Source organism: Plasmodium gonderi (assembly GCF_002157705.1).
Source record: "Plasmodium gonderi DNA, contig: Chr08, whole genome shotgun sequence".
NCBI lineage: Eukaryota > Apicomplexa > Aconoidasida > Haemosporida > Plasmodiidae > Plasmodium > Plasmodium gonderi.
This window is the reverse complement of record NW_021628933.1, coordinates 700,238-725,754: the sequence shown is the minus strand read 5'-3', so window position 1 is coordinate 725,754 and position 25,517 is coordinate 700,238. Positions and strand designations below refer to the sequence as shown.

The following is a 25,517-nucleotide window of genomic DNA, read 5'->3' as shown; positions in this document are numbered from 1 at the left end:
CGTCTCGATCAACCACCTATACTGCGTGCACACGCAGGATGGCATTAAAAATTGAAGAAAAAAAAAAAAAAAAAAAAAAAAAAAAAAAAAAAATCAGTCATCCAATACAATAACGTCACTACCCTTATTTGCACTTTCCACGTCTTGCGATTTATGAAAAAAATCGGATTGAAAAAATCCTTCTGTTAAATCAATTAATTCATTATAATTTTTTTCATTTTTGGCATGACAACGTTGATCGGTTTTAATGACTTCCTCGCATTTATGCGTTCCACCTAAGTGACTGTCCATTGAATTTTTTTTAGCTGAAAAATTCATGTTGTTTACATTTTGAAATCCTTCATTCATGTGATTAGCATGATAGTTATTAGTGTAGGTGTTATGAAATGTATCATTATTCACATTTTCACAACTTTGGACGTATGCATTTCCATATGGGTTACCCATCACCCAAATTTCGTTTCCCTCATTTGCTAACGGGGTTATACTTTTTTTCTGTTTTTCTTTATTTGTATCATAGTGATAATTATCAGTAACATGGTCATCAAATGTACCATTTTCTTTAAAATAATTGGCACCTACCTTGTTGGGATTAAAAGAATTCTTCATATCATAACACGATTTTTCTTCTCCTATGTTATCCTGTAATCTTTGATAAGTAACATTTTTCAATTCATTACATGAACGCATGTATTTTGTTTCTTCTGACGTGTGAGGAGGCAACTTTTTATCATTATATTGAAATGGTTTTGAGTAATTCTCTTCATATTTTTCCTTATAAGAATCGTAACCTTGTGTTGGATAATAATTGCCACTATTTTTTTTACAAAAATGTATTTTCTCTTTTTCAAAATAATCCCCATTGTAACTGTCAGTAGTGAATTCCTTTGGATCTGTCACTTTATACTTATCATCAAATTTGTTGAAATTATTACTATGCAACTTTGGCGAATTGTTACAATAGTTCTCTTTGTCTCTGCAATTATAATAACCGTTATATCTGTTATTAATCCCATAAGTGTATTCCACATTATAATTAACATCCTTATTTGAGCTATAGTCACCACCATAATGTATATTCTTAGTTTCTTTACTGGGATCATTTCTATGCATTTCTGATACATATCCCCCCTCCTTTTTACATTCTTCTCTCACATTGTCACATATTCTATCAGCATATTTCTTATTGAGAGTATTATTGTTGTGTTCATTAATTGTGTTACATATGTTCGACTTACATGTATAATCCAAGTTGGTCTTACTGACATTTTTGACATCTGTCTTGTTAAAATCAAAATTATTATTAGATGAATCTTCTATATAGTAAAATTTTCTATGCACATTATCTTCATCTCTTTTAGATTCAATTTTTGGGGGAAAACCAGTTTGGTCACATTGATAACTGTATTTTTTTACATCATTCGATAAATTGATAAAATTAGCACTTTCTTTTTTTTTTCCTATATCGACTTTGCAGTTTCGATTAATCTCATCAAGCAAAGGATTCATTCCAGTAATGTTCAATTCATCTTCTTGATAATCCTCCAAAAGGAGGGAACCTGTATCAGATACTCGGAGCCCTTTAAATAAAATAGACACTTGGTTGTTCCTTAACAATAATGCACCACGTTGAATAATAGGTTTGTTGTATAAAATAATTTTAGAATATTTATATGTACTCTTTTCTAGATAATTAAAATTTTTGTTATGTTCTTGTTCATATGCATACACAAACACATTTCCATCAAATAGTAAAAAACGATAAATTCTTTTATATTTTGTGCTTTTTTTGGTTTGTGTGGAATTCTTATTCTTTTTACTTGTTGTCTGAATTTTGTTATTTTTTTTATATTTCTTTTCCTCTTTCTTATTTCTAGCGTTCTTAAACCCATGATAGTAACCATCTTCTGTTGAATCCCCTTGTTCTTTTTCTGAGCTGCTCAGGCAGTTCTCCATTTGATCATTTTCATCTCTATCGTGATCTTCCCTCGTTACATCTTCATTTTCATCTTCAAACAGGTATAACCGCTCACTTATATTAACATAATCAACAACTTCAAATATGTTTATGCCGTCCAATTGATGATGTCCTTTAAGATGATTGAAATTTGATGGTAAGCAACCCCTTGGTTTGGAATATGTGAATGGGTTTATCATAAAATGTTCATACAATTCTATCTCACTAACGTCCTTTTCACATCCCGTATTTTTTTTATATTTGTTTAAAAAACTATTATAATTTATTTTTATTACATTATTTTCAATTAATCTTTTCATCCTTTATGATAATTCATCTTTTCTTTCTTACCAAAAAAAAAAAAAAAAAAAAGAGAGAAAGTACAAATGAGAGAAATATAGTTTATTCTTATTAGTTATATTTTAAATGTTTTCTATTTTGTTCCACCATTTTTTTTTTTTTTTTTTTAAAACACTAGTTACACTTGCACATTTATTTTTCTACCGTATGGGGTAGAAATAATTACCTTATCCTGAAATATCCATTTTTTTTTTTTTTTTTTTTTTTTATTTTCCCTCTGTGTGAGAATCCTCCACATAGTCACTTAATTGTATACCTTCTGTTTTTTTTTTTTTTTTTTTTTCGTTCTGTCAAAAAATTATTTTTATCTATTTGGTTACAATTGTAAGAATTTGTCACACATAATGTGTAGTGGTTGGAACCGATGAGATGAAACACATTTATAATTTGATGTGTGGAAATAATAAAACGAGGCCAGAAAAAAAAAAAAAAAAAAGCATAAACATATATGAGGCCTAATGGTTGGGAACAATTTGTGAGTTTTCTCATACGATAAAATAAAACAGACTTAATTAAAATTTAAATTGTTAGAGTGTTCTTTTTTGAAATGGTTTAAATGATTTGCAAAGAAACTATCACAAAAGATGGAGTTGCACAGATGCTGTCACAAAGATGCAACTACTCCGTTTTGAAAAGATGAACAACACATGTATGCACAACAAAATGGTGTACATTTTTTGTGAAAGTTCTTTCTTCCCTTCTTGACAAATTGCGGGCGAAAAAAAAAAAAAAAAAAAAACAAAAACAAAAAAAAAAAATGCTTTAAAAATAGGCACAAAAATGGATATATAATCAAGGGAAGTATAAAATGAGAAAAAAAAAAAAAAAAAAAAAAAAAAAAAAAAAAAAAAAAAAAAAAAAATGCTTTAAAAAAAGGCAAAAAAAAGGATAAAAAAAAAAGGGAAGTAAAAAAAGAAAAAAAAAAAAAAAAAAAAAAAAAAAAAAAAAAAAACCTATGTACGAAATCCATAAATGAAACCTGAGCTAACCATTTCAACCCTTTCTGTTAATAACGTCTCTACCCCTTAGATGTTAATTACTACGCAAGATATAAATCATCCTTGGTGTCAAATCCCAAGCTTGGAGAATCCTCCATCCGCTTTGTCAAAATTTCGACACCCTTTTCAGTAATTAATAAAGTATGCTCAAACTGAGCTGATAATTTTCCATCAGATGTTGCACTTGTCCATTTATCAGGCCATAAAACATCAGAAAAATGACCCTGATTTATCATAGGTTCTATGGTAAATACATGTCCAGGTTTCATTATACCGACAGCTTTATTTTTTTTAAAATGAGGAATAGTTGGATTGGTGTGAAATAATTTCCCAACCCCATGACCTGAGTAGGTACGTACAACGGAAAATCCTTTTTTAGACACATATGAATCTATGATGTTACCAATGTTTTTATATAACATACCAGGTTTACATTTTTTAATTGATTCCATTAATGAAAAATAACAAGTCTGAACTAATTCCTTTGCTTCATTTGAAACTTTATCAATATCTCCTACAAAATATGTTTCATTCAAATCTGCATGTACCCCTTTGAAAAAAACACTTATATCAATATTGATAATGTCTCCATTTTTTAATGGTCTAAAATCAGGTATGCCATGACACACAATTTCATTCACTGATGTGCAACATGATTTTGGAAATTTATAATAATTTAGAGTAGATGGATATGCATTATTCTGAATAATAAAATTATGAACTTTTTTATCAATCTCATCAGTTGTCACTCCTACTGAAACTAACGAATGTGCATAATCTAATGCTTTTCTTCCTAGTACACACGCTTCTCGAATTTTAGTAATTTCTTCTTCATTATTTACATATATGTCACTTTTTCTTTTGTATTTTAATTCTGATTCAGGAATAGAACTAACAGCATAATCTGGTTTTTTGATGTGTTCAGGTACTGGATTTATTTCTGATATAGGCCATGGTCTTAAATTTCCAGTAAATGCAAAATTTACAAAATTTTTCAAATGATGATCATATTTCCAATATTTCCTATTGGTTGGATCAAAATGTTCAGGTGATAACTTTTTTTTTATGATTTCCATTAATTTTTTTCTCTTTTCTTCCTCTTCATCGGGTTTCCGGTTGATATCCATTTTTTTTTTTTCTTCTTCTTCTTCGTCTTTCCACATTTCATGAATTTTAACAACATGTTCTTTCCACGAATTTTTGAAACATTCTTGTGTGCAAAAGTAGCTAACCATTTTTCTTTTCAAGCATATGGGACAACTTAATTTTTTGGTTAATACTTTTCCACATCCGTTGCATGTCTCTTCTTTCTCTTTTTCCTTTATGGTATCTTGCCCTTTGTTCCCCAATTCATCACAACCACTACCACCTGATGCACTGACGTCACATTCTCTCTTTTCACATACCATTCTGTACTTTGTACTTTTTTTACTTCTATATGTAGAAATATATATATAACATATGTTCATGCATCACTGTGCATTTTTTTTTCCCCCTTCAAATATGCATTCGGATTTGCATTAGTATTAGTATTAGCATTAACGTTAGTATTTGTGTATGAATTTGCATCTGCATTTATGCTTGTTTTTGAACGTACGTGGGTAAAAAAAGTTTCCCCCTTTGCACTCTCGTAAGGTACACGTACATATGTATACATATGTGTTGTTTATGTATGAACGTTTTTTTTTTTTTTTTTTTTTTTTTTTTTCATACATGTACTTAAAAAAGAAATAATGTTTACTGAACAATTTAGTGTACAAGGAGAATTGCAAACATTTCAAAAGGTGCAAAGAGTTAATAACATCTCCCTTGTGCATATGTTGTTTCATACTGCAGGTGCTATATCCTAATCTTCCCATGCGGTATATATTCATACATATATTTTCAAATGTATAATATGCATACATTATTGATTTATCAGCAGCATGCAACCACCAGCTCATTGTATTGATTTCAACGATGAGCATTTGCCTAATTATTTTATTTTTTTTTTTTTTTTCCTTTTTCACAAAGTTCGATGAAGATTCTGATTTCAACCATATGAATAATATGATTTTGATTATTTGAGGTTTTTTTATATTGTAAACTGTTGTTTCATTTCGACAGATATGAATTTTTCAAGAACGCCTAAAATCGGAGGACTTTTATGTATGTGTTTTTGCTATATACTATTTCAAGCAAACGGGGAATAAAATAACCAAAAAAAAGAAAAAAAAAAAAAAAGAGATAAAGAAGAAAATATTATAAAATGTCAAATCATGTGCTCCCAGTCCAATTCGGGATAATATAAAAAGAAACGAAAAACACCCCACCCCCAATGCATCCCATCTTTGGATTTCCGTTCTCGCTCGCACCCCATCATATGCATACATACATAAATATGTATGTACATATGTATATACACATGTAGAAAAAATTTAAATGAAAATTTTTATTTTAATATACTTACCCCTTTTCGCGATTTCACATAAAAAGAACTTCTCTACATCAGTGAAGCTTCTCAATAGCAACAACAGCAGTATCCGAGAAATTTGGAGTAGCAACAAAATTTGGAGTAGCAACAAAATTTGGAGTAGCAACAAAATTTGGAGAAGCAACAAAATTTGGAGAAGCAACAAAATTTGGAGAAGCAACAAAATTTGGAGAAGCAACAAAATTTGTAGTAGTTACCAAATTTGGAACAATATCCGTAGGAGCAAGAATATTCGTACAAGTGGACGAAAGACGAGTAACCTGTCATGGCCAAAACCTTTTAAAAATTTTATTAACAGAAAAAGGTTGGGACCACAGTCAAGCTGGGGAATGTATTTTATTCGCAACTTATTTTGTGATAGCAGACACATTTTTTTTAATTGTAAGAAATGAAAAAAAAAAAAAAAAAAAAAAAAAAAAAAAACGAAAAATAAACAACTAAGCGAATGTTTCCTACATACACATAAAATGCATAAAATATATGCAATAATTTGTATGCTAAAGATATTCCTGTGTGATCCAAATGTGTATCTCTAACTTTAGCAATAAAAGTTGCAAGGTCATAATATTCGAACATACAAAAGGTGTCCACAGCTCATTAGATCCATTTCTATATCCTATTTTTTCACTGCATTTTTTTTTTTTTTTTTGCATTTCTTTCACCCCAATCAGACAAATACTCAATCATAAGAAAAACACTTCATACCACCATGGAAACAAACAATGGATTACCAAAATGGAACATGCCGTCGAAAGAAGGGAAGAAAATAACAGGACTTATCTTAAACAATTCCCTCACGCGAAGTAAAGTGGAATTCGTACCCCAGGTAAAATTCGAAAAAACGATCGACCAAGTGTAACCAGTTGGTGCTATTGAACAAAAACAAGCAAGGGAAAAAAAAAAAAAAAAAAGAAAAAATTATCCCAAATTGGAAATTTTATTTTTGCTACCTACATGTGCACTTCTATGCGAGAATGTGATTTTCCCACTGAGTCATAGAAAATGGCCCCGTAGCCTCATAACCCCCACCCACCCCAAAAAAATGGAAATTAAAATAGGACAAAAATAAGACACAATATGGCAAAAATAATACCCTTATAACACTTAATGAAGCATTTCATTTTCCACATATTTGTGTACAGGAAAACAATCAAATAAAGTGGTACGCATGTGGACCAACTGTGTACGATGCAGCTCATCTTGGACACGCAAGAACATATGTAACCTTCGACATAATTCGAAGAATCCTAGTGAACTATTTTAAATATGACGTTTTTATGGTGATAAATATAACAGATATTGATGATAAAATTATAAAAAGAAGTGAAGAAGAGAATGTTAGTTTTACCGAATTGGCAAGAAAATGGGAGCATGAATTTTGGGAAGATATGAAAAAACTGAATGTTCTTTTACCAACAGCTATAACTAGAGTTAGTGAATACGTAGAAGAAATTGTGAAATATATAGAAAAAATAATTGAAAACAAATATGCATATGTAAGTGAAGAAGGTAGTGTATATTTTGATATTGATGAATTTAAAAAAAATCCTAAACATTTTTACGCACGTATGGAACCACTATCTGTAAAAGATGAAACACGAATATTAGAAGGCGAGGGAGATTTAGGAGTAATATCTAAAAAAAAAAAAAATTCTTATGATTTTGCATTATGGAAATCATCAAAGGCAAATGAACCATATTGGAACTCCCCTTGGGGTAAAGGAAGACCTGGGTGGCATATTGAATGTTCAACAATGGCTAGTAACATATTAGGAAATGTTCTTGATATACATAGTGGTGGTATAGATTTACGATTTCCACATCATGATAATGAATTAGCACAAAGCGAAGCATTTTTTGATGCAAATCAATGGGTAAACTATTTTTTACATTCAGGACATTTACATATTGAAGGATTAAAAATGTCAAAATCATTGAAAAATTTTATAACTATAAAAAATATGCTAAATATCTATACCCCCAATCAGATACGTATTCTTTTTCTTCTAAACAAATGGGACAGCTTTATGAATTACAGTCCAAATGGAGAAAGCATGATTCAATGTATAGAAATAGATAAATTTATATTCAATTTTTTTGCATTAATTGAGATGAAAATAAAAAATTTCAATTTAAATAATTCAAATTTGTATTGGGATGAAAATGATACCAAGTTGAATAATTTATTTAGTATTACAAAAAATAAAATTCATCAGTTCCTTCTTGACAATTTTAACACGCCCGAAGTTATTTTAACCTTACAAAAGTTAATTACAGAAATTAATATATACTTACAAAATAATAAAATTCAAGTTGGACTACTGCTAGAATTGAAACATTATATATCTTATATACTTGACACATTCGGATTGAAATATGGACATTCACAAGTAGGTGATAAATATGAAGAAAAATTTAATGAACTTTTGCAAATAGTAGGTATGTACAGGAGTAACATTCGAACGTCACTACAAAGTAATGCAAAATTCATTCGAAAATTTTTAAAAGAAACAAAAAAAGATGTTACAAAAAAGGGGGAAGAAAAAAATGATGAAACAACAACTGAAAAAAAACAAAAGGAGGATTTACTCTATACAGACTTTGTAAACAATATAAAAACAAATAATGATACCATGTTGAAAGAATGTGATTTGTTACGAGATGAACGTCTTCTAAACATGGGAATACTTATCGATGACAGACAAAACAATGAGTTTGTTATCAAAGTTCTAGATGATAATCAACTACAGCAAGAGAAGAGGAAGCGTGAGCAGGATCTCAATAAGAGGAAAAATGAACAAGGTGATACGATTGCCTCAATCAAGAAAGACACATTGAACACAAAAATTCCTCAAGAGGACAAGAGACAGAATGATATTCCACAACCATAGGAAAACATATATCTCATGCCTTATAAATTTACCATTTCCACAAATGTTTGACAAATCATCTTAGATTACAAATGGGGTTACCATTCAATTCACGATTCTCAATATGAGGAACAATTGAAATGATAAATATCTTTCGCCGTATTGCCCGTGCAGAAAAAAATAGGGTAAGAGAGGATCTCATCATAAAAGAAGCAGGTGTGGTGTCCGTGTCTTTATCGAAGCTTAAGTAGAATTCAAGAGGTGGTTCTCTTCATGTATGCCTCATGGGCGTGTACCCATGTACGTACTTGTAAGGAAAATAAATTGTTTCAAATATGAAAAATGATAATGCTTTTATTTTTTTTTTTTTTTTTCCAACGATTATAGCGGTTTCGACCATTCTTTCGACCTTTCTTTCGATCATTCTTTCGACCTTTCTTTCGATCATTCTTTCGACCATTCTTTCGGCCATTTTTTCGACCATTCTTTCGGCCATTTTTTCGACCATTCTTTTACGATTATTTTTTAACTATTTTTTAGCTATTTTATTTTACTACGTTCTTACTACTATCCTCTTTTTCATTATCCAAAGGTAAGAAAATACACCCCATCGTGTTCATCATGCCGTTCCCTCACCCAGACATCGGGGGAATGTAAACCATTTGATAGAATAATTTCAATCACTTCATCTTTGTCCATTCGAAATAGTGAAAAAAAAAAAAAAAAAAAAAAAAAAAATGATAAAATGATAAAATGAAACTCTGCCATAAATTTTTTTTTTTTTTTTTTTAAATGATTTACAACCACATATACTTCTCGATCTTGGAAAAAAAAAAACTATGCTTCCACAAATGATTCTCCGCTTACATTTAATTACATAAAGCATAAAAAGTGTGCAACGGGGCGGCAAAATGATAAAGCGAAAAAAAAAAAAAATGTTGTAACAGAGGGTGAAAGAGTCAAATAATGTGTCCCCATGTGACACACTCGAAGGGTATAAGCAAATTGACAAAAAAAATAAACAAAACAAAGCAATTCCTACAATGTCATTTTTAACATTTTGGTAACTCACAAAAATTTGGCCATATTTTTTGTATACCCCTTTTCTTCAATATGCTACAATTTAAGGTCCCGTGTTTTTTTTTTTTTTTTTTTTTTTTTTTTTTTTTTTTCCCCTTCTTTTTTCTACTTTGTAAAATCACTTATTTATCCAAAATGTTGTGAAGAAATAGTTGTTAAATTTCTTTTTTTTTTTTTTCACTTTTGATAAACATTTCTCTGACAAACAAAAATGGAACTTTTTCTCCATTCTTTCTCCTGTTCTTTTTTCCTTTGCAATAGTTTTAGAATGGTGAAAATAAAACTTCCAACATCCTTATACAGTGAAGAAATGAACCAACGGGGATGGAAAACTTGACACTATATAAAAAATAAGGCTATTGAGGAGATAATTTAATACTTATATTCCTCCATTGTCATTTTTTTTTTTTTTTTTTTTTTTTTTTTTTGCACGGTTATTTTCCCTGTTGAGTTATCTGGTTTATTCCACATTTATATTTTTTTTTCCTTAACTTCTTCATGTGGACCCCATGTATTTTTCCCATCCCTCCTAAAAATGGCCGAAAGAAAAGTCCTTAACAAATATATTCCCCCGGATTTTGATCCGGAAAAATTAGAAGAAAGGAAGAAATTAATGAGAAAAATAGAAAAGAAAAGGAACAGAAACAATAAATATAACAAGAAGAAAAAACATTTTTTAAACATTAGGATGATGTACCCATTCACCCTGAAATGTATCAAATGTAAAACGTTTACATATGTTGGGACGAAATTTAATTCAAGAGTCGAAAAATTAAAAGACGAGAATTACCTGAACATACCAATATGGAAATTTTATGGAAAATGTTTTGAATGTAAAAATGAAATTATTTTCAAAACAGATCCAAAAAATGGAGATTATATCCTAATATCAGGGGGTATAAGAACATATGACGCTCATAAAGAACAGGAAATTGCTGATGATTATTACAGAGAAAATAACATTATCAAAGAAGAAGATAAATTGAAAAATACAGAAAAAGAATCCTACAATGCCTTATTAGAATTAAAAACAAATGAACAGTTAGAAGAGTTGCAAAATATTAATAAAAGACACATAGACAAATTTAACAGCATCAATAAAGCTTTACATAAACTGTATGAAAAAAAAGGAATGGAAAATACCAAAAATAATTTCTTCATGAATAGCTTAGATCCAGAAGATCAAAGAGCCTTTTTCAATTTACTTAGTAGAAGCAGAAGAACAACAGATCAGACATGGGGAATGTCAAATGCAGCTATAGAGGAAATCCAAAGGGCGTCTAAACCTGAGGATGAGGATGTTATTATAGAGGTGCTAGAGGAAGGGGATGATGTTGAAACGGAGAATAAAGATGAGGAAAGCAACGATGAGGAAAGCAACGAAGAGGAAAGCAACGAAGAGGAAAGCAACGATGAGGAAAGCAACGAAGAGGAAGACAAAAAAGAGGAAAGCAAAAAAGAGGAAGACAAAAAAGAGGAAAGCAAAAAAGAGGGAAACAATGAAGAAGAAAATACCAACAGCTATATGTTAATAAATCCATGTAAGCCGCAAGAGAGTCCATTTCATAAAAAGAATTTTTTCGAAAAAAACGTAAAAAAGAGAAAACATAACAGTAACGAAGTAACGAAAGCAAACATGGATAAAGATATAGATGAATCAATAAAAGTAAATCAAAAAAGCGAAATGAGAAATGTTTGTGTAAAAGAAATGGAAGGATCCACGCTCAAACACAGTGTCAGCACCCGTAAAAACAAAACAATGTTTGTAAACAGCCCACAAACTACTATTAAAAAAAATTTCGAAAAGAATTACAACTTCATCATTAAAAAAAAGGAAGACCTTTCAAGTATTTTTAACGAGTACAATTCGGATAGCGATCAAAATTTGGATCACACAAGTAATTAAAAATGATGTACTTATATATATATATATATATATATATTTATTTATTTTTTTTTTTTTTTTTTACGTATAATTAAAGTGTAAAAATGTGCTAGCTCGGATCTTAGGTTCTTTTTTGTTACATTTTTTTTTTTTTTTTTTTTTTTTGTTACCTAAAATTTTTAGCACAATTTATATCTTTTAAGTACCTATTTTATGCTTTATATTTTTCCTAAATGTGGCCATTTTTTCGGTAGACAAAAATGTATGCATATACACACACATACACATGCGCTTGTGTACTACTAGCAAGTATGTGGCATATGCATCGGCATTACATATCTGTATGTATTTTTCTTTTACGCTTAAATATCCGAACATTCTAATTTTTTTTGAAGTGAAATATATGCATACATTTTTGCACACACCAATTTTTGTGCATTTTTCATGTTTTGATATTTTATGTCTAAAATATTATTTATTTTTACGTGTAATTAAAATTCTGATTTAAAATCATCCTCTAATTAAAGAAATAATAAAATAAAAAGTTAAACATAAGAATGAAAATTATCTTAATTTTTAAAGGACAAAAAAAAAAAAAAAAAAAAAAAAAAAAAAAAAAAATAGCATAAACTGAATTAATATAAAACCAAGAACACATAAGAGATGTCACAAAAAAGTGTAGAGAGATATTTTATCAAATTATATCTATGCAAATAAATAACCAGTTTTCAAATATATTACATAAAAAGAGAAAAGGAGAACGGGAATATAAAAATAAAATACAATGAAATAATAAAATGTCTTAAAATGTGTACTTATAATTAAGAAAATCTGATTAGAGTGTTGATAGTTTTTAATATGCTCTGCATAATTCCCAATGGGTGATTATTTTTAATTTAGCAAAATAAATAAAAATAAAAAAAAATACGAAAGCATGGTCTTTTCTTTTTATTCTTCCAAATAGGCCTTTTTTTTTTTTTTTTTTTTAAATAATCTCCACCTTAAGGAGAACTGTATTTTCCTTAAAATGTAGAAGTACTTTTTAAAATTTATAATTTGTAGCTGTCTATCCACCTTCTCACGTACCTATCTATCTGTATATATATATATATATATATATATATATTTATTTATAATGAATATACGTCCGCGTTATTCCTCATATTGTAAAGTTAACATGTACATTCACATACATCCTCATGATGAGTACCTCATCCCCTGGTAACTAATATGTCAGCTATTTCTTTCTTATGTATCTTCAGGAGATAGTCTATTGTGTCTTTCATATTCCCAGTTTTTTAAGAAATATGCTGGTAAATAGCAATCGTTACATTTTAAAAATTCGTTTTTTACTGTATCTTTGGCTGAGCCAATAGAAGAATACCCATGATTATATAAAATGCAATAATCAAATTTAAAATATAAAATAAATGTCCAAATGGCTCCGTAGGTCCAATAAAAAATTGGGTTTAAATATAAATATGGTGGCAGTCCTCTAGAACTAATATTTAAAATTTGTAATTTTTCACTATAGGTATCATTAAATCTTGTTCCATTAACAAATGCTATAGTTGGAAAAAATGTACATGAATCGATTTCATTTTCTTTCATTTGATAGCTCATACTAATTTTATGCTTATTTTGAAAAGCTTCTATAAATGTTGCAATGCTATTTTTCCATGTTCCTTTAATTACACTTATATTAAAATCATGCATATATACACATTCGTTTAAAAATTGATATACTTCAGGAAATTCGTTTATTTCGTCTTTAAAATAAATTAACTTTGGTTTTTTTCTTTTTCCCTTAACATCATGTAAATATTTAGCATATGCACACCTAAATAAATGTAAAATTACAACAGCATCTTTGCCTCCATTAAAAGATAGAAAAACATTATCCTTACAAAGACGAAAGATATCATAAACTAGATCTATTGATGTCATTATATCTTCAGATAAATCCATTATTTTTTTTTTTAACATTGTTTCATCTTTATAATAATTAATAATATCATAATTATACATGCTATGTTTGATAACGTCCCGGTTTTTTGCACCATTTTCAATTTCATTGTAACCCTCTTCTGATTTATAACATTTACTCGAGGTTTTACTATTGAAACTCTTCAATTTATTAATTTCTTTAACATGTTCCTTATGTAATTTTTCGATTTTTTCAAACAACTTTAGTGAGTTTGTATAATCATTCCATTCTTCATCCTTGTCTTCAGACTCCATGATTCAAATTTTTTCACATTGATCAAGGTCTTATAGTTGTTTTAAAATAATAATAAAAAAAAAAAAAAAAAGGAAGTCTGTTTATTATATCATATTTTTTTTTACTCAATGAAAGAAAATGAAAAAAAATACTATATATACGTATGTAACCTTATTTAAATTCTACGTGTGTATATTTTAAATGTTTCTGATTATATAGAAAAGAGTAAAATGACAGAAGAAAAAAATTCAAAAAAAAAAACTCAAAAAAAGTACACTAAAATAAAACAATTAAAAGGACAAAAAAACTTTAATAGGAAAAAAATTTTTATAATTGCAAAAAGGTGGTAGTATGGAAAAAAAAAAAAAAAAAAAAAAAAGCATAATCAAAAAGTATTAGTCACACCTAATAAGCATGATTGGATTCAAGGGCAAATGATAAAATGAAACAAAAGTCGTACAATTTTTTCTCAGCAATTTCTCGATACTTTTTCTTTTCATGTTTGCTCCAGGCTGTAAATATTTAGAAAATGCAAAGGTACCAAAAAATATATAAATAAAAATATAAAAACATAAAAACTTGAAATGAAATGTAATACAAAAAAAAAAAAAAAAAAAAAAAAAAAAAAAAAAAAAAAAAAAAAAAAAAAAAAAAAAAAAAAAAAAAAAAAAAAAAAAAAAAAAAAAAAAAAAAAAAAAAAAAAAAAAAGGAATAAAGGCAAAAGCAAAGTGAGAAAAATATATAACATAATCTATAACAAAATTATAAAAACACTATGCAAGAACTACAATCCCCTCCTCCCCATACTTTTTTTTTTTTTTTTTTTTCTCTTTTCCATTACGTCCTTTTTAGAATACAATTAAATTTACTAATGTGTAATTGTAGACTATTTAAAATTTAAGGAATTGCGTAAAAATTGAAATTTTGTAAAAAGAGTGGACAATAAAAAAAAAAAAAAAAGAAGCCAAAATAACAAATTGTTAGTGAGCCTTTGTTAATATATTGTCCGTATTTGGTTATTAGTTGATTCATTCCATTTTTTAGTTCTAGGACACATGTCAATTTTTAGGAATAATTTTGCTTTTTTATATTCCCTAGCGATTACATGTTAATTGAATTAGTTTCACTTCCCCTTTTTTGGCATTACCTTTTTATAAATTAAAAATGGGAGGTAGCAACCATGAAGAGGTCTTATGTGTATACAAGAGCAAGAAGAAAATCGAGGAAGAAAAATTTTAGAATTTTTTTTTTTTTTTTTTTTTTTAAACCACATATGCACAAAGGTAGATATAAGCATACACACTACTTTTTCGTTACACATGAAACCTTAAAATATTCTCAAAACATTTAAATTATAGCCCGCAATTTTTTTTTTTTCTTTTAGAATAATGTGTGAAATGTGTATTATTATATTATGAATGACGTTCCTATCAATTGTACTTATGTGTTAGCAACAGCAAAAAATTTTGTTTGCTTATTTTGAGAGAGTGTGGTGTTTATGATACACATAATATGTAGCTACCCCCACCCCCAACCCTTATACCACATACCAAAGGGGCAGTGTTAATCTTATATGTAAAAACACTTATGACCGGACTAGTATGTGTGTATACTTATGACAATGAGCAAATTTTCCTCTTTTTTCCATAGTGGAATACTTTTATGTATGCTCCTATTTAATGTGCACGTGTTAAATTTGTTTAAAACGTTCAGATGTAAGAAAATCAGATTATTACTCTTTGGCCATTGAAAAAATGTAAAGGCGGCCGATAGTTTCAATTGCCTATATATATATATATATACATGTACACATATAAAACCATTCAGTTTTTGATATCTCGTTTTGTGGTCGCACCCTGTATAAGGTGTTGGTAAATTCGTTTAGTGTCACACGTGTAGGAACATTTTTAACCGTCACACATAAATATACACTTTATTCTATACGTGTAAAAAAAAAAAAAAAAAAAATGTAAATATTCTACAATGTATGCATGCATTACTAGTATGCAGAGTGTGACAAAGAACTAGGGAAATAATTCTCTGCAACAATACTTTTTGCTTTAATTTTGAAGCTTTTTTTTTTTTTTTTTTTTTTTTGATAAAACCTCATTCGACATGTATCATTCGTCCCGTCATCGCTAAATTTTTCATCTGTTTTATCACGTATGCAACATTATCCCGGAAATTATGTTTTCAAACTGCAAGGATGGGCAACTGGTTTTAAATTTAAATTCTAAAAATGTAGACTTCCATCTGTGCATATTAGACTGATTGTGTATAGTTTACTATTTCATTCTTTTTCTTTTTACTTATTATATTGAAGGAATATGGAGTTGTGAGAAATGCAAAAAAAATATTCCTTTAAAAAATGTACGCAAGGAGTAAAATTGTAAACTGCGTATGAGGGGCTAAAATACAACGTGAAAAGTTCCCATATTTTCTAACATGTTTAAAATAAAAAAAAAAAATAAAATAAAGTAGAATGTTTCTGTTACAACTGTAGTTTCTTATATGCTGCTTAAAAAATGCACCATCATTTCTATTTTATTTATTTTTTTTTTATTCAATGTTTCTGTTTGAAGCAGTTTTTAAGGATTAAATTACACTTTTTTTTTTTTTTTTTCAGTACGAATCTACATACTTATATATGTGTGTATTCTCCCACTTTTTAAAAACATTTAGCATAAAGTGAACTAAGAGGAAAAAATGCTAATAAGAGGATTGTGTATCCAACATATATAATGAATTTTTTCTTCATCAAAAGTTTCTATTTGTCTTCACACATTTAGCAAGAAAAATAAAATCGAATGAAACAAAATACACTACAATATGATACACACGACATAGTAAATTCCACTACCATAACAACACACTTACTGTTGTTTGCACTTTTGTGCATTTTTGGTATTTTGTTGTTTTTTTTTTTATATTATTATTATTATTGGGGGAATTACATTCTGGGTTGACATTGTGAGGTATGTTGCAAAAAATATATGATGGCATTTCACTTTTTTTTTTTTTTTTTTTTTTTTACACCTATCAAATTAATATTTTTCATATTCCCCCAAGCGAGTAAATTAAATATAAAAAAAAGGTTAAACAAAAAAAAAAAAGAAAAAAAGTCAAACAAAAAAACAACAAAAACGTAACAAAAAATGTGTCAAAGAAACATAGCAATAAAAGAAAAAAAAAAAAATAAATAAATAAATTGCACAAAAATAATCCCTTTTGTTAGGACATTGCTTTCTTTGTAGACACATATTTTTTTTTCTTCTATATGTTTTTTTTATATAGTAAATTTCACTTTCATACTGATTTTTGTTTCTCATTTTGTTTTATTTTATTTTGTTTTGTTTTGTTCTTTTTTTTTTTTTTTTTTTTTGTTTTTCTTCTCCCTTCAACAAGTTTTACAACAATATGAATAACAAAATTAAATGTTCTCTATGTATACATTGTAGTAAGACAATTCACTACGAAACTTATTTTTATAATTGACAACTTACCTGTCACGAACCTTTTTCTTTTGATACATCCCGTTCCTTATTAATACACACATACACACCTAACTGTGAAATTTTTAAGTGTATCCCATTGTACTTTTTATTTTCTCACCCCCTTTATAAAATTTGTTAATGTTTCCACCATTTCAACATTTCACCATTTTGTTGCATTTTGACAGCACTGTCGCTCATTTACTTCCCTTCTCGTTATACGTATATCTTTTGTGAGGTCATGTCATCAAAGCATTACTCTCTCCATGTGTCATTGTAAGGACTGTACACACTTTTAGACAATGCCAATTAACATACGATACCGTTTTCTTCGAGCATAAAATTTAACACCGAGAAAATATAGCATTAAAGGATCACTTTGAAATTTAAGTAATAACTACAAAAAAGCAAATAAAGACGCAGATGAAGCATCAAATAAAGACACCAATATATAGGAACAAATGAAGGAAAAAATATATCCAAGGTATGAATGGTTTTTTACTTATACATTCCTATGATACCCCCACCCCACCCCCTTTCCTAATTATCCCAAATTACAACCTGTCAATTACACTCTTTTGTGACATTTTAATTTTCTTTGCCACATTTATTCGTGAATTATTCATATTAGTATTTCTCTCTTTTGGGTTATTTCTTTTTTTCTCTCAACCGTTTCATCATCTCTCTTCATTTATGTGCTTCCAAAAAAAAAAAAAAAAAAGAAGTGTAGACTTAAAAATTCTCAAATTGAAAACTTCCAAATTAGCAAAGTCGTAAATTCTCAAATCAAACATTTTCAAATTAGTAAATTTCCTTTCAGTTAGCACTTCAGAATAGAGCAAAAAAAAAAAAAAAAAATACCTGGTAAGTGTATTTCCAAATAAAGCTGACCCTGCTATAAAAATCCGAAACGATGTTTTTTTCTATGAACAACGAGGAAAACCAAAATGATACCACGAAATGCAAATTAACAGAAGAAGGAGAGACGAATACATTTTTTGAAGTGCCCAATAGAGATATGAAAGGAGTTCTGAATGACCATATGGTAAGAGAAAATAACAATATAACAGAGAAAGAAACTGTAATAAAGAAAAAAAACGAGCATGCCATAAATCCAAGCAGTGTGCAAAACCTAAAGAAGGAAAATGTAGAATCTCCAATTCAATATACTATAAGTGTGCTGGATGAAATAGTTTCAAAAACAAGTGAATATTCAAAATTATTTCTTAACCATTTTAATGAAAATGAATCCCAGTTAACAAAAACTGGTATAAGTGCAAATTTGGTACTAGACAGAACCATTAAGGACTATATGGAAAGTAAAGAAAATTATCATCCTGACCACAAGGATCTAGATAATCTTCAAAAGTGTGAAAAGGAAAATGTAATGAACAATTTCAACAGAACAATGTTTATTAGAGAATATAACGAAAATGATACAAAGAAAGAATGTTACCTGAATAACTACAAAGATGAAGATGTATACAATGATCTGAATAAAGTCTATTCATGCTATTCAAATTTCTCATTTGATAATTTGAATAATATGGATAATATCACAGCAAGCAAGAGTGAGGCGAAGCTTTTCCAATCAGATGGAGTTGTTAATAAAAGTATTGGAAGGAATGAATGTATAAAACTTCTACATATGGGAAACAATGAGGAGGATATTATCAAAGAAAATAAAACTGGTTCAGGAAAAAATGAGATACGGGATATGTTATCGACATGTAATACAGAAAAAAGTAACTCATATGATGAGAGTCAAAAATATTCAGACCAAGAAATGAGTGAAGATTGTATGAAAAGAACACATAGCGATGATGCTATAGATGAAGATATTGTAGAAGTTTACTCAAAAAAAGGAAAAGAGGAATTTAAAATGAGTAACAAAATGGAAAAACCAGCGTTAAGTAATAAATCGCTAGAAGAATTGAACTATAGCAATAGAAAATCACATTCTCCATCATTCATAGAAAAGGAAAATCTTCTGGATATCTCTTCCATAGCAGATCAAGCAAGGAAAAGAGTATGTGCTGAACTTGGCTACGATTTAAATGATATAGGAAATTTTAACTTGTTGACAAATGAGAGGAAATCTGATGAAATTTTTCAAGAAGTTGATACTTTGGACACTAAGAAGAGTACTGTGGAAAGTGAGAGTGATGCTAAGGACCCAGATGAAACATTTGATTCTTTGCACTTGGATAGTAAAGCAGAAAAGAAAAGCTCCAACAGTAACGAAAGCGAAAGAAGCAATGAGGGAAGTAGAAATAGCTCAGACGAAATAGAAAAAATATTTAGCAAGTATCAAATTGAAGTATCGCACGTGTCTAAATATTTCGACTTTAATAAGAACGAAAAAAAGGAAAATATAGAAGCAGAAAAGGATCTTGAAAAGGAATATGGTGATGAGCATATCGAGAAAAAAGAGCAAATTTTTGTCTATGGGGAAAACGAAGAAGTGGTAAACCAAAACGGTGATAATGTAGAACGTATAGGAAGTACGGACGTCCGTTTTATTATGGACGAAAAATATGGAAATGAAAATGGAAGCGGATTAAATGGGAGAGATTTAAATGGGAGCGGATTAAGCCAATTTAATGAGGAATCGCTGAAAAAAAGACCATCAATGAATTATTTATCCGAAGAAGAATCTATAAACCTAGATGTGTATGAAACGAATTACTTAACAGAAGATGTACTAAAGGGCGTGCTAAACGTGAAGGAAGAAAAAATCACGTTTGAAATATTTAAGAACATATACTCTGATGTAAATTACGACATCAACTTGTCCAATGTGGAATTGTTGTTTAATGCTATTGAACAGAATAGCACCCAAAAGGTTAAGAACGAACATACTACGGATCTCCTGAATGGAAATAAAATGGAAGAAGGAGAAAAATATGTAACTGTTAATGACATAAAATCATATATAATAGAAAGGAATACACAAAATAATAACTACTTCAATGAAATTATCAAAATGATTGTTCATTTTAACAATATATTATTATTAATGATGAATAATAACGAAACAGAAGTAAAAGATAAAATATTATTTGAGCTTTTATCCTTAAAATTTTTATCCATATTTAACGACATTCTACATGTACAGAACAATTTTGACAACTTGATTAAACATATAAATGAAATAATAAAATTAATTATTTCCCATGAATCGAAAGAACAAGGTCTGAAGGAAATTATATCTGGATATTTAATAAGTCAGAAAATTAGGGTTCACGAAAATAACATCCTATCACAGTTGAGCCTTACAAATCACATACATAATCCACAATTGAATAAACAACTTGATATAAAACAAGATAAAGAATCCTGTAACATCTTAGACAAAGGAATGTCTAAAGATGTTGATTCTGAAATAGGCTTAGAAGATGTAGAACTAGCTAAGCAAGAAACAAAACTGGATTTATCGCCCACTACAGATACATATAAAAAAGCAAAAAATGAAAACGATCCTGTACAAACAAAAACGCTTAATACAAATTGTGTAACAAGAAACGGAAAGAGGGAATCTATTGTGGACACTGAAAAAGAGGATAAAAAATTAATCATGAAACTGATAGAAGCAGAGAATAATACACGAAATTTAACAAAGGACATTATAATGGATGAAATAAAGAATACTGATGAAAGTACTGTAAAAGATGATTTGAAATCTAATTCTTCTCACGCTAATAGGAAAGAGAAAGGGTCTTGCAACCCATTCCTCAATAATTTGAATTCATCAAATGATGCAATGGTTAGCAGTAACAACAATTTAAGCAGTAGTAGTGAAGTATTAAATGGCAGCAACGATCTTAGTAGTATCGACGGAATGAACAAAATAGATAGTGTGGAAGGTTACGAGAATGGAATAATAAGAAACAACAAAAAACATATCACGTGTAAAAATAATAAAATGAAGGATTTAATAATAAAAAAGATTAATAAAAAATCGAATGTTGTGGACGAATTAAAGACGAAGCAGATTCCTATAAACGAGGAAGAAAATGAGAAAAACAAAAAAATTAAAAAAGTGAAAAAAGTGAATAGGGAAAAAACAAGTCAGAGAAGTTTCATTGCCCTAACAGAAGTAAAGAAAAAAATGGAATTAACAAAAAATGCTAAAAATAGAAAAACAGTAGACAACCAAAAAAAAGGTGAAGGAAATCAAAAAATTATTGATCATAAAGAAGCCCTTGATATTAAGAAAGTAGAGAATTGTAAGAAAATTGAAAACTACTTAAAAAATGTACAAGAAAATAAAGAGAAAAGTAAAATGTTACCTAATAATAACCTTAGTGAGAAAAAGGACGAACTGAGCCACAAAAAAAATAATAAAATTGAAGTTTTCACAAATCAGAATTTTAATTTCTCCAAATTTAGCCAAAATAGAAACACACACGTCATTTCGAATAATATGATGAGCTGTATCTCAACGAGTGACAGAAATGTACCCACCATCTCAGCTACAGCTGCAGCGATGGAGGGAGACCTGGAAAAGGGGATTGAGAAAAATAAATATTCTCCACAGAATAATTTTTTGCAAGAAAATGGACATTCTCGAATATTCTTCCAGAACAATCCTAGCATGAGCAATACATACATGAATGGAATCCAAATGAATAGGAACCAAATGGGTGGAATGCAATTGAGCAACATCCATGGGAAAATAAATTTCGTAAACAGTCCAATCTCTTGTGAGATTAAAAGTAAAGAAAGAGCGTCCATAGCCAATTTGTCAAGTTATAAGGACATTTGTAACAAACAAATAGGGAAAAACATTATAAATGGAACAAATCCAATGCAACAAAAAATATTAGAAAATTCCTTATGGAAGGATGATTCTGGAAAAGGAGACATTGTGAAGAATTATCGAGCTACTACTGAGAATGAAAGTCACGACCACATTTACAATTACAGCAGCAAGTTGGAATACCACAAAAAAAAACAAGTCAATATGTCAAATAAAATTCAAGAAATTGCAAATATTTCACCTAATGAAAATCAAGGATCGAAAATGAAACAAAATTCGAGAAGCACTACAGACAAAGACAGCATGACTAAAAAAGATTCAAACAATTTAACTTTAGAAAAATTAACTAAAGGAAACATTGAATTGTGGGGACAGATAACCACCAAGGGAGAAAAGTTGGGACAATATAAATCGCAATGGAAAATTTTGAAAGATGAAAATTTGTTAGATAAAGAGAAAACCAATTTGGATGAAAAGGCCAAGAAAAAAGGAATTCAACAAAACGATAAAGATATTGTTGTAACAAGTCAAGAAACGAAAAAAAATCAACTTGAAGAGGAAAAAGGAAAAGGTAGTAAAAATGAACCCTTTATGAATCAAAAAATGAATCACACGAAATTAATGGATAATAATCTCACTAATGAGCATACAAAAGATAGCACAAGTGTCAGTAACATAAACCATTTTAATAAACAACCCCCCTTTGTGAATAAAAGGTACAGCAGTGAATATAATAAAATGATAAATCAGAAAATGTACACAGGTTTTAAGAGAAATGTGAATCACTTTAATGACATGAATAATGTCCTCCTTCATGCAAAGGGTCTTACATATTCTAACAGACATTTTACCACTACAAATAACGACAATTTATTTGGTATAAGAAAAGAAGGGGAGAAAAAAGATAATGTTGTGTGTACTAATCCTACCAATTTAGAAAGTAATGTATCAAAATTGAGCAACTTGAAAAAGTTTACAGACTTGAAAAAGTTAATGCACTTAGCAAACGGGTTGAATGAGGGTAAAAATTCACAAGGAAATATTGAAACAGAGAAAAACACAATTGAAAACAAGTCAGCATATAATCGATTTACGGAAATTTTTACAAATAAAATTAAAAACTTTACACTTCGAAATAGTAAGTCAATCAGATGCAGTAAGACTCATGAAAATGTACCTTTTTCTAATGATACAAATTCTGAGGAAAAAGACAAAAGTAGTGAACTTAAGATGGAAAGCAAAAATTCGGATGATAATAGCAGCAAGGTGTTGGAAGAAAACACATCTAAGTATCATAATTCTCTCGTTAATGAAAAGGGGAATTACCTGTGTGACAATAAAAAGAGAGGAAATATAGTCGATAGTTTCATAGAACAACTCAATTTTTTCCAAAGTAAATGCACATCGGTTGAAGTTAATCAACATCATCATGAAGAGAGCCTTCCCAGTGAGGACAACAAGACACAGATGGAAGTAGCAGAAGCAGGCGTAGACACGAGGGAAGATGCTAGGGAAGATGCAGGAGGACACACACACATTAATGACACAACTAAGAAACCAACTGAACACAAAAACATTGCTGAGGATAAAAACAACGATATTGGTATAAGCCAAGTGAGCAGCATTTTTTGTACAGTAAAGAACAATCGAGATGATGTGAAGAAAAGAGGGAAGGGCATGCATATTAGAAAACCCGGGATACTAGGTGTCTCGAATGGCAAAGATGAGGATATACAACAATCTGGGAATGTGAACAATTATCCAAATGGCCACATGAGCAACTCTCCAATTGGCCACACGAACAATTACCCTATTGGTTACATGAACAATTACCCGATTGGCCACATGCAGAACTCTCCAATTGGCCATATGAAAGCTTTAAACACGCATACAGGTGCAATGAGAAACTTAAATAATGCAATGTACAGTGGTAAGGGTGGCATTAATTGGTGTAACGAATTTGCAAACAATATGGTTCATAAAAGTAACAATGCATCCCTTGCACGTAATAGGAATATCATCATGTTGGAGGGAATGTATAAACCAAATTACAATTCACAAATGCAGAACAGAATTAACATTCAAGCAAGAGGTGTGCCACGAGGAGCATCAGCAGCACCTGTATCACGTGGATCACATAACATGAAAAAAACAAATTCTTATTTTTTGCACCACAACCAACATAACGGAGAATTATTCTTCCCATTTCAGAAAAGAAATAGCACTTTACATAACCCTGTATCAGTTCCGAAATTTCAAGGTCATCAAAATAAAATGACAGATTTAATAGAAAAGGAAAAAAATTTATTGGATATATGTGACATGAATGCAAAGAATGATATTTCCTACTCAAACGAAATAAACCCTCTTTTTAAAACTGAACATATGCAACAAACAATGCACAATTATAGAAAAAAAAATGTAAGTAATGATATAGGTAATATTGAACAATATACTACTGATAAGAGGACTTTTGTTAATCCCTTCATGGAACAAGAAAATAGCCACAAGGGATTAGGTTATATGCATCTAAGTAATAACATACTTCTAAACAAATCAAATGCCAACAATCGCTATAATTATTCTCTTTTTAACAAAAAAATTAACTTCCAAGAGGAAAAAAATAACACTCACACCAGTACCTTCAATTCATACAACACGAAAGATCAGCTGAAACGCAATTGTGTTCTCAAGGATGCACATATGCAGGAAAATTATATCATGAAGCCTGTTCATCATAACTGGAATGGCACTGCCCACCAAATTGGAACCCAGTTAGATCCACCTAACGTTGACAAATGCATGCTGCAGAAGTGGAAAAAAAATAATGCAAACGAGGTAGACGATTCCAGTAAGGTATATCATGAAATGGACTCTAATAAGGTATATCATGAAAATGTCAGTAACCTCTGGAACCCGCAAAATTTCACAAAGGAAACTACAACCTTAAAAAAAAATGATGGAAGGGTATCCATGGCCCCCAACTTTTTAACCCCTTATCATAAAGACATCCCTTCTAATGATATGCAAAGCGTGAATTTCGCTGATGAAAGTAATAACCTTACCATCGAACAAATAATGAAAATACCTGGAGTAAAATTAGGAAAAAATTACATACAAGATGTAGACATCTGTTCAGATTGGCTAAAGTTTAATGATTATGACAAGAAAGTCATCGAAGAATCTTTAAAAAACAGCTTCAAGAACAAAAATTACAAGAATTTTATGGATTCTATGCAATCTGCAAATGGATTTTATTCCACTGTCAAATAGTTTCACAAAAAAAAAAAAATAAAATAAAATATAAGATTCAGACCTGAGGCCAATGTCTAAGGGGGATACATAACAAAGGAATGGAAATAATCAGTACGCACGGTTATATATCCATTCTCGTATTCATACATATATGCAGGATATATA

General features: G+C 29.3%; 6 protein-coding genes across 6 annotated transcripts; 3 read left to right on the top strand and 3 right to left on the bottom strand.

The window, feature by feature from the left end:
- Positions 1 to 93: 93 nt before the first annotated feature.
- On the bottom strand, positions 94 to 2,277 carry PGO_081430 (hypothetical protein, conserved; the record flags this gene model as incomplete). Its single annotated transcript, XM_028687365.1, has 1 exon — positions 94 to 2,277. One exon carries the CDS (start codon positions 2,275 to 2,277, stop codon positions 94 to 96), a length of 2,184 nt encoding a protein of 727 aa, XP_028543166.1.
- A 1,079-nt stretch (positions 2,278 to 3,356) lies between these two features.
- On the bottom strand, positions 3,357 to 4,784 carry PGO_081420 (methionine aminopeptidase 1b; the record flags this gene model as incomplete). Its single annotated transcript, XM_028687364.1, has 1 exon — positions 3,357 to 4,784. The coding sequence occupies one exon, from the start codon at positions 4,782 to 4,784 to the stop codon at positions 3,357 to 3,359; it is 1,428 nt and encodes a 475-aa protein (XP_028543165.1).
- A 952-nt stretch (positions 4,785 to 5,736) lies between these two features.
- PGO_081410 (cysteine--tRNA ligase) lies at positions 5,737 to 8,679 on the top strand (the record flags this gene model as incomplete). Its single annotated transcript, XM_028687363.1, has 3 exons — positions 5,737 to 6,169; positions 6,460 to 6,614; positions 6,931 to 8,679. 3 exons carry the CDS (start codon positions 5,737 to 5,739, stop codon positions 8,677 to 8,679), a joined length of 2,337 nt encoding a protein of 778 aa, XP_028543164.1.
- Positions 8,680 to 10,273: 1,594 nt separating this feature from the next.
- PGO_081400 (hypothetical protein, conserved) lies at positions 10,274 to 11,644 on the top strand (the record flags this gene model as incomplete). The annotated part of the gene is made up of 1 exon (XM_028687362.1): positions 10,274 to 11,644. The coding sequence occupies one exon, from the start codon at positions 10,274 to 10,276 to the stop codon at positions 11,642 to 11,644; it is 1,371 nt and encodes a 456-aa protein (XP_028543163.1).
- Positions 11,645 to 12,871: 1,227 nt separating this feature from the next.
- On the bottom strand, positions 12,872 to 13,864 carry PGO_081390 (FAD synthetase; the record flags this gene model as incomplete). The annotated part of the gene is made up of 1 exon (XM_028687361.1): positions 12,872 to 13,864. One exon carries the CDS (start codon positions 13,862 to 13,864, stop codon positions 12,872 to 12,874), a length of 993 nt encoding a protein of 330 aa, XP_028543162.1.
- Positions 13,865 to 18,248: 4,384 nt separating this feature from the next.
- On the top strand, positions 18,249 to 25,370 carry PGO_081380 (hypothetical protein, conserved; the record flags this gene model as incomplete). Its single annotated transcript, XM_028687360.1, has 1 exon — positions 18,249 to 25,370. The coding sequence occupies one exon, from the start codon at positions 18,249 to 18,251 to the stop codon at positions 25,368 to 25,370; it is 7,122 nt and encodes a 2,373-aa protein (XP_028543161.1).
- Positions 25,371 to 25,517: the final 147 nt, after the last annotated feature.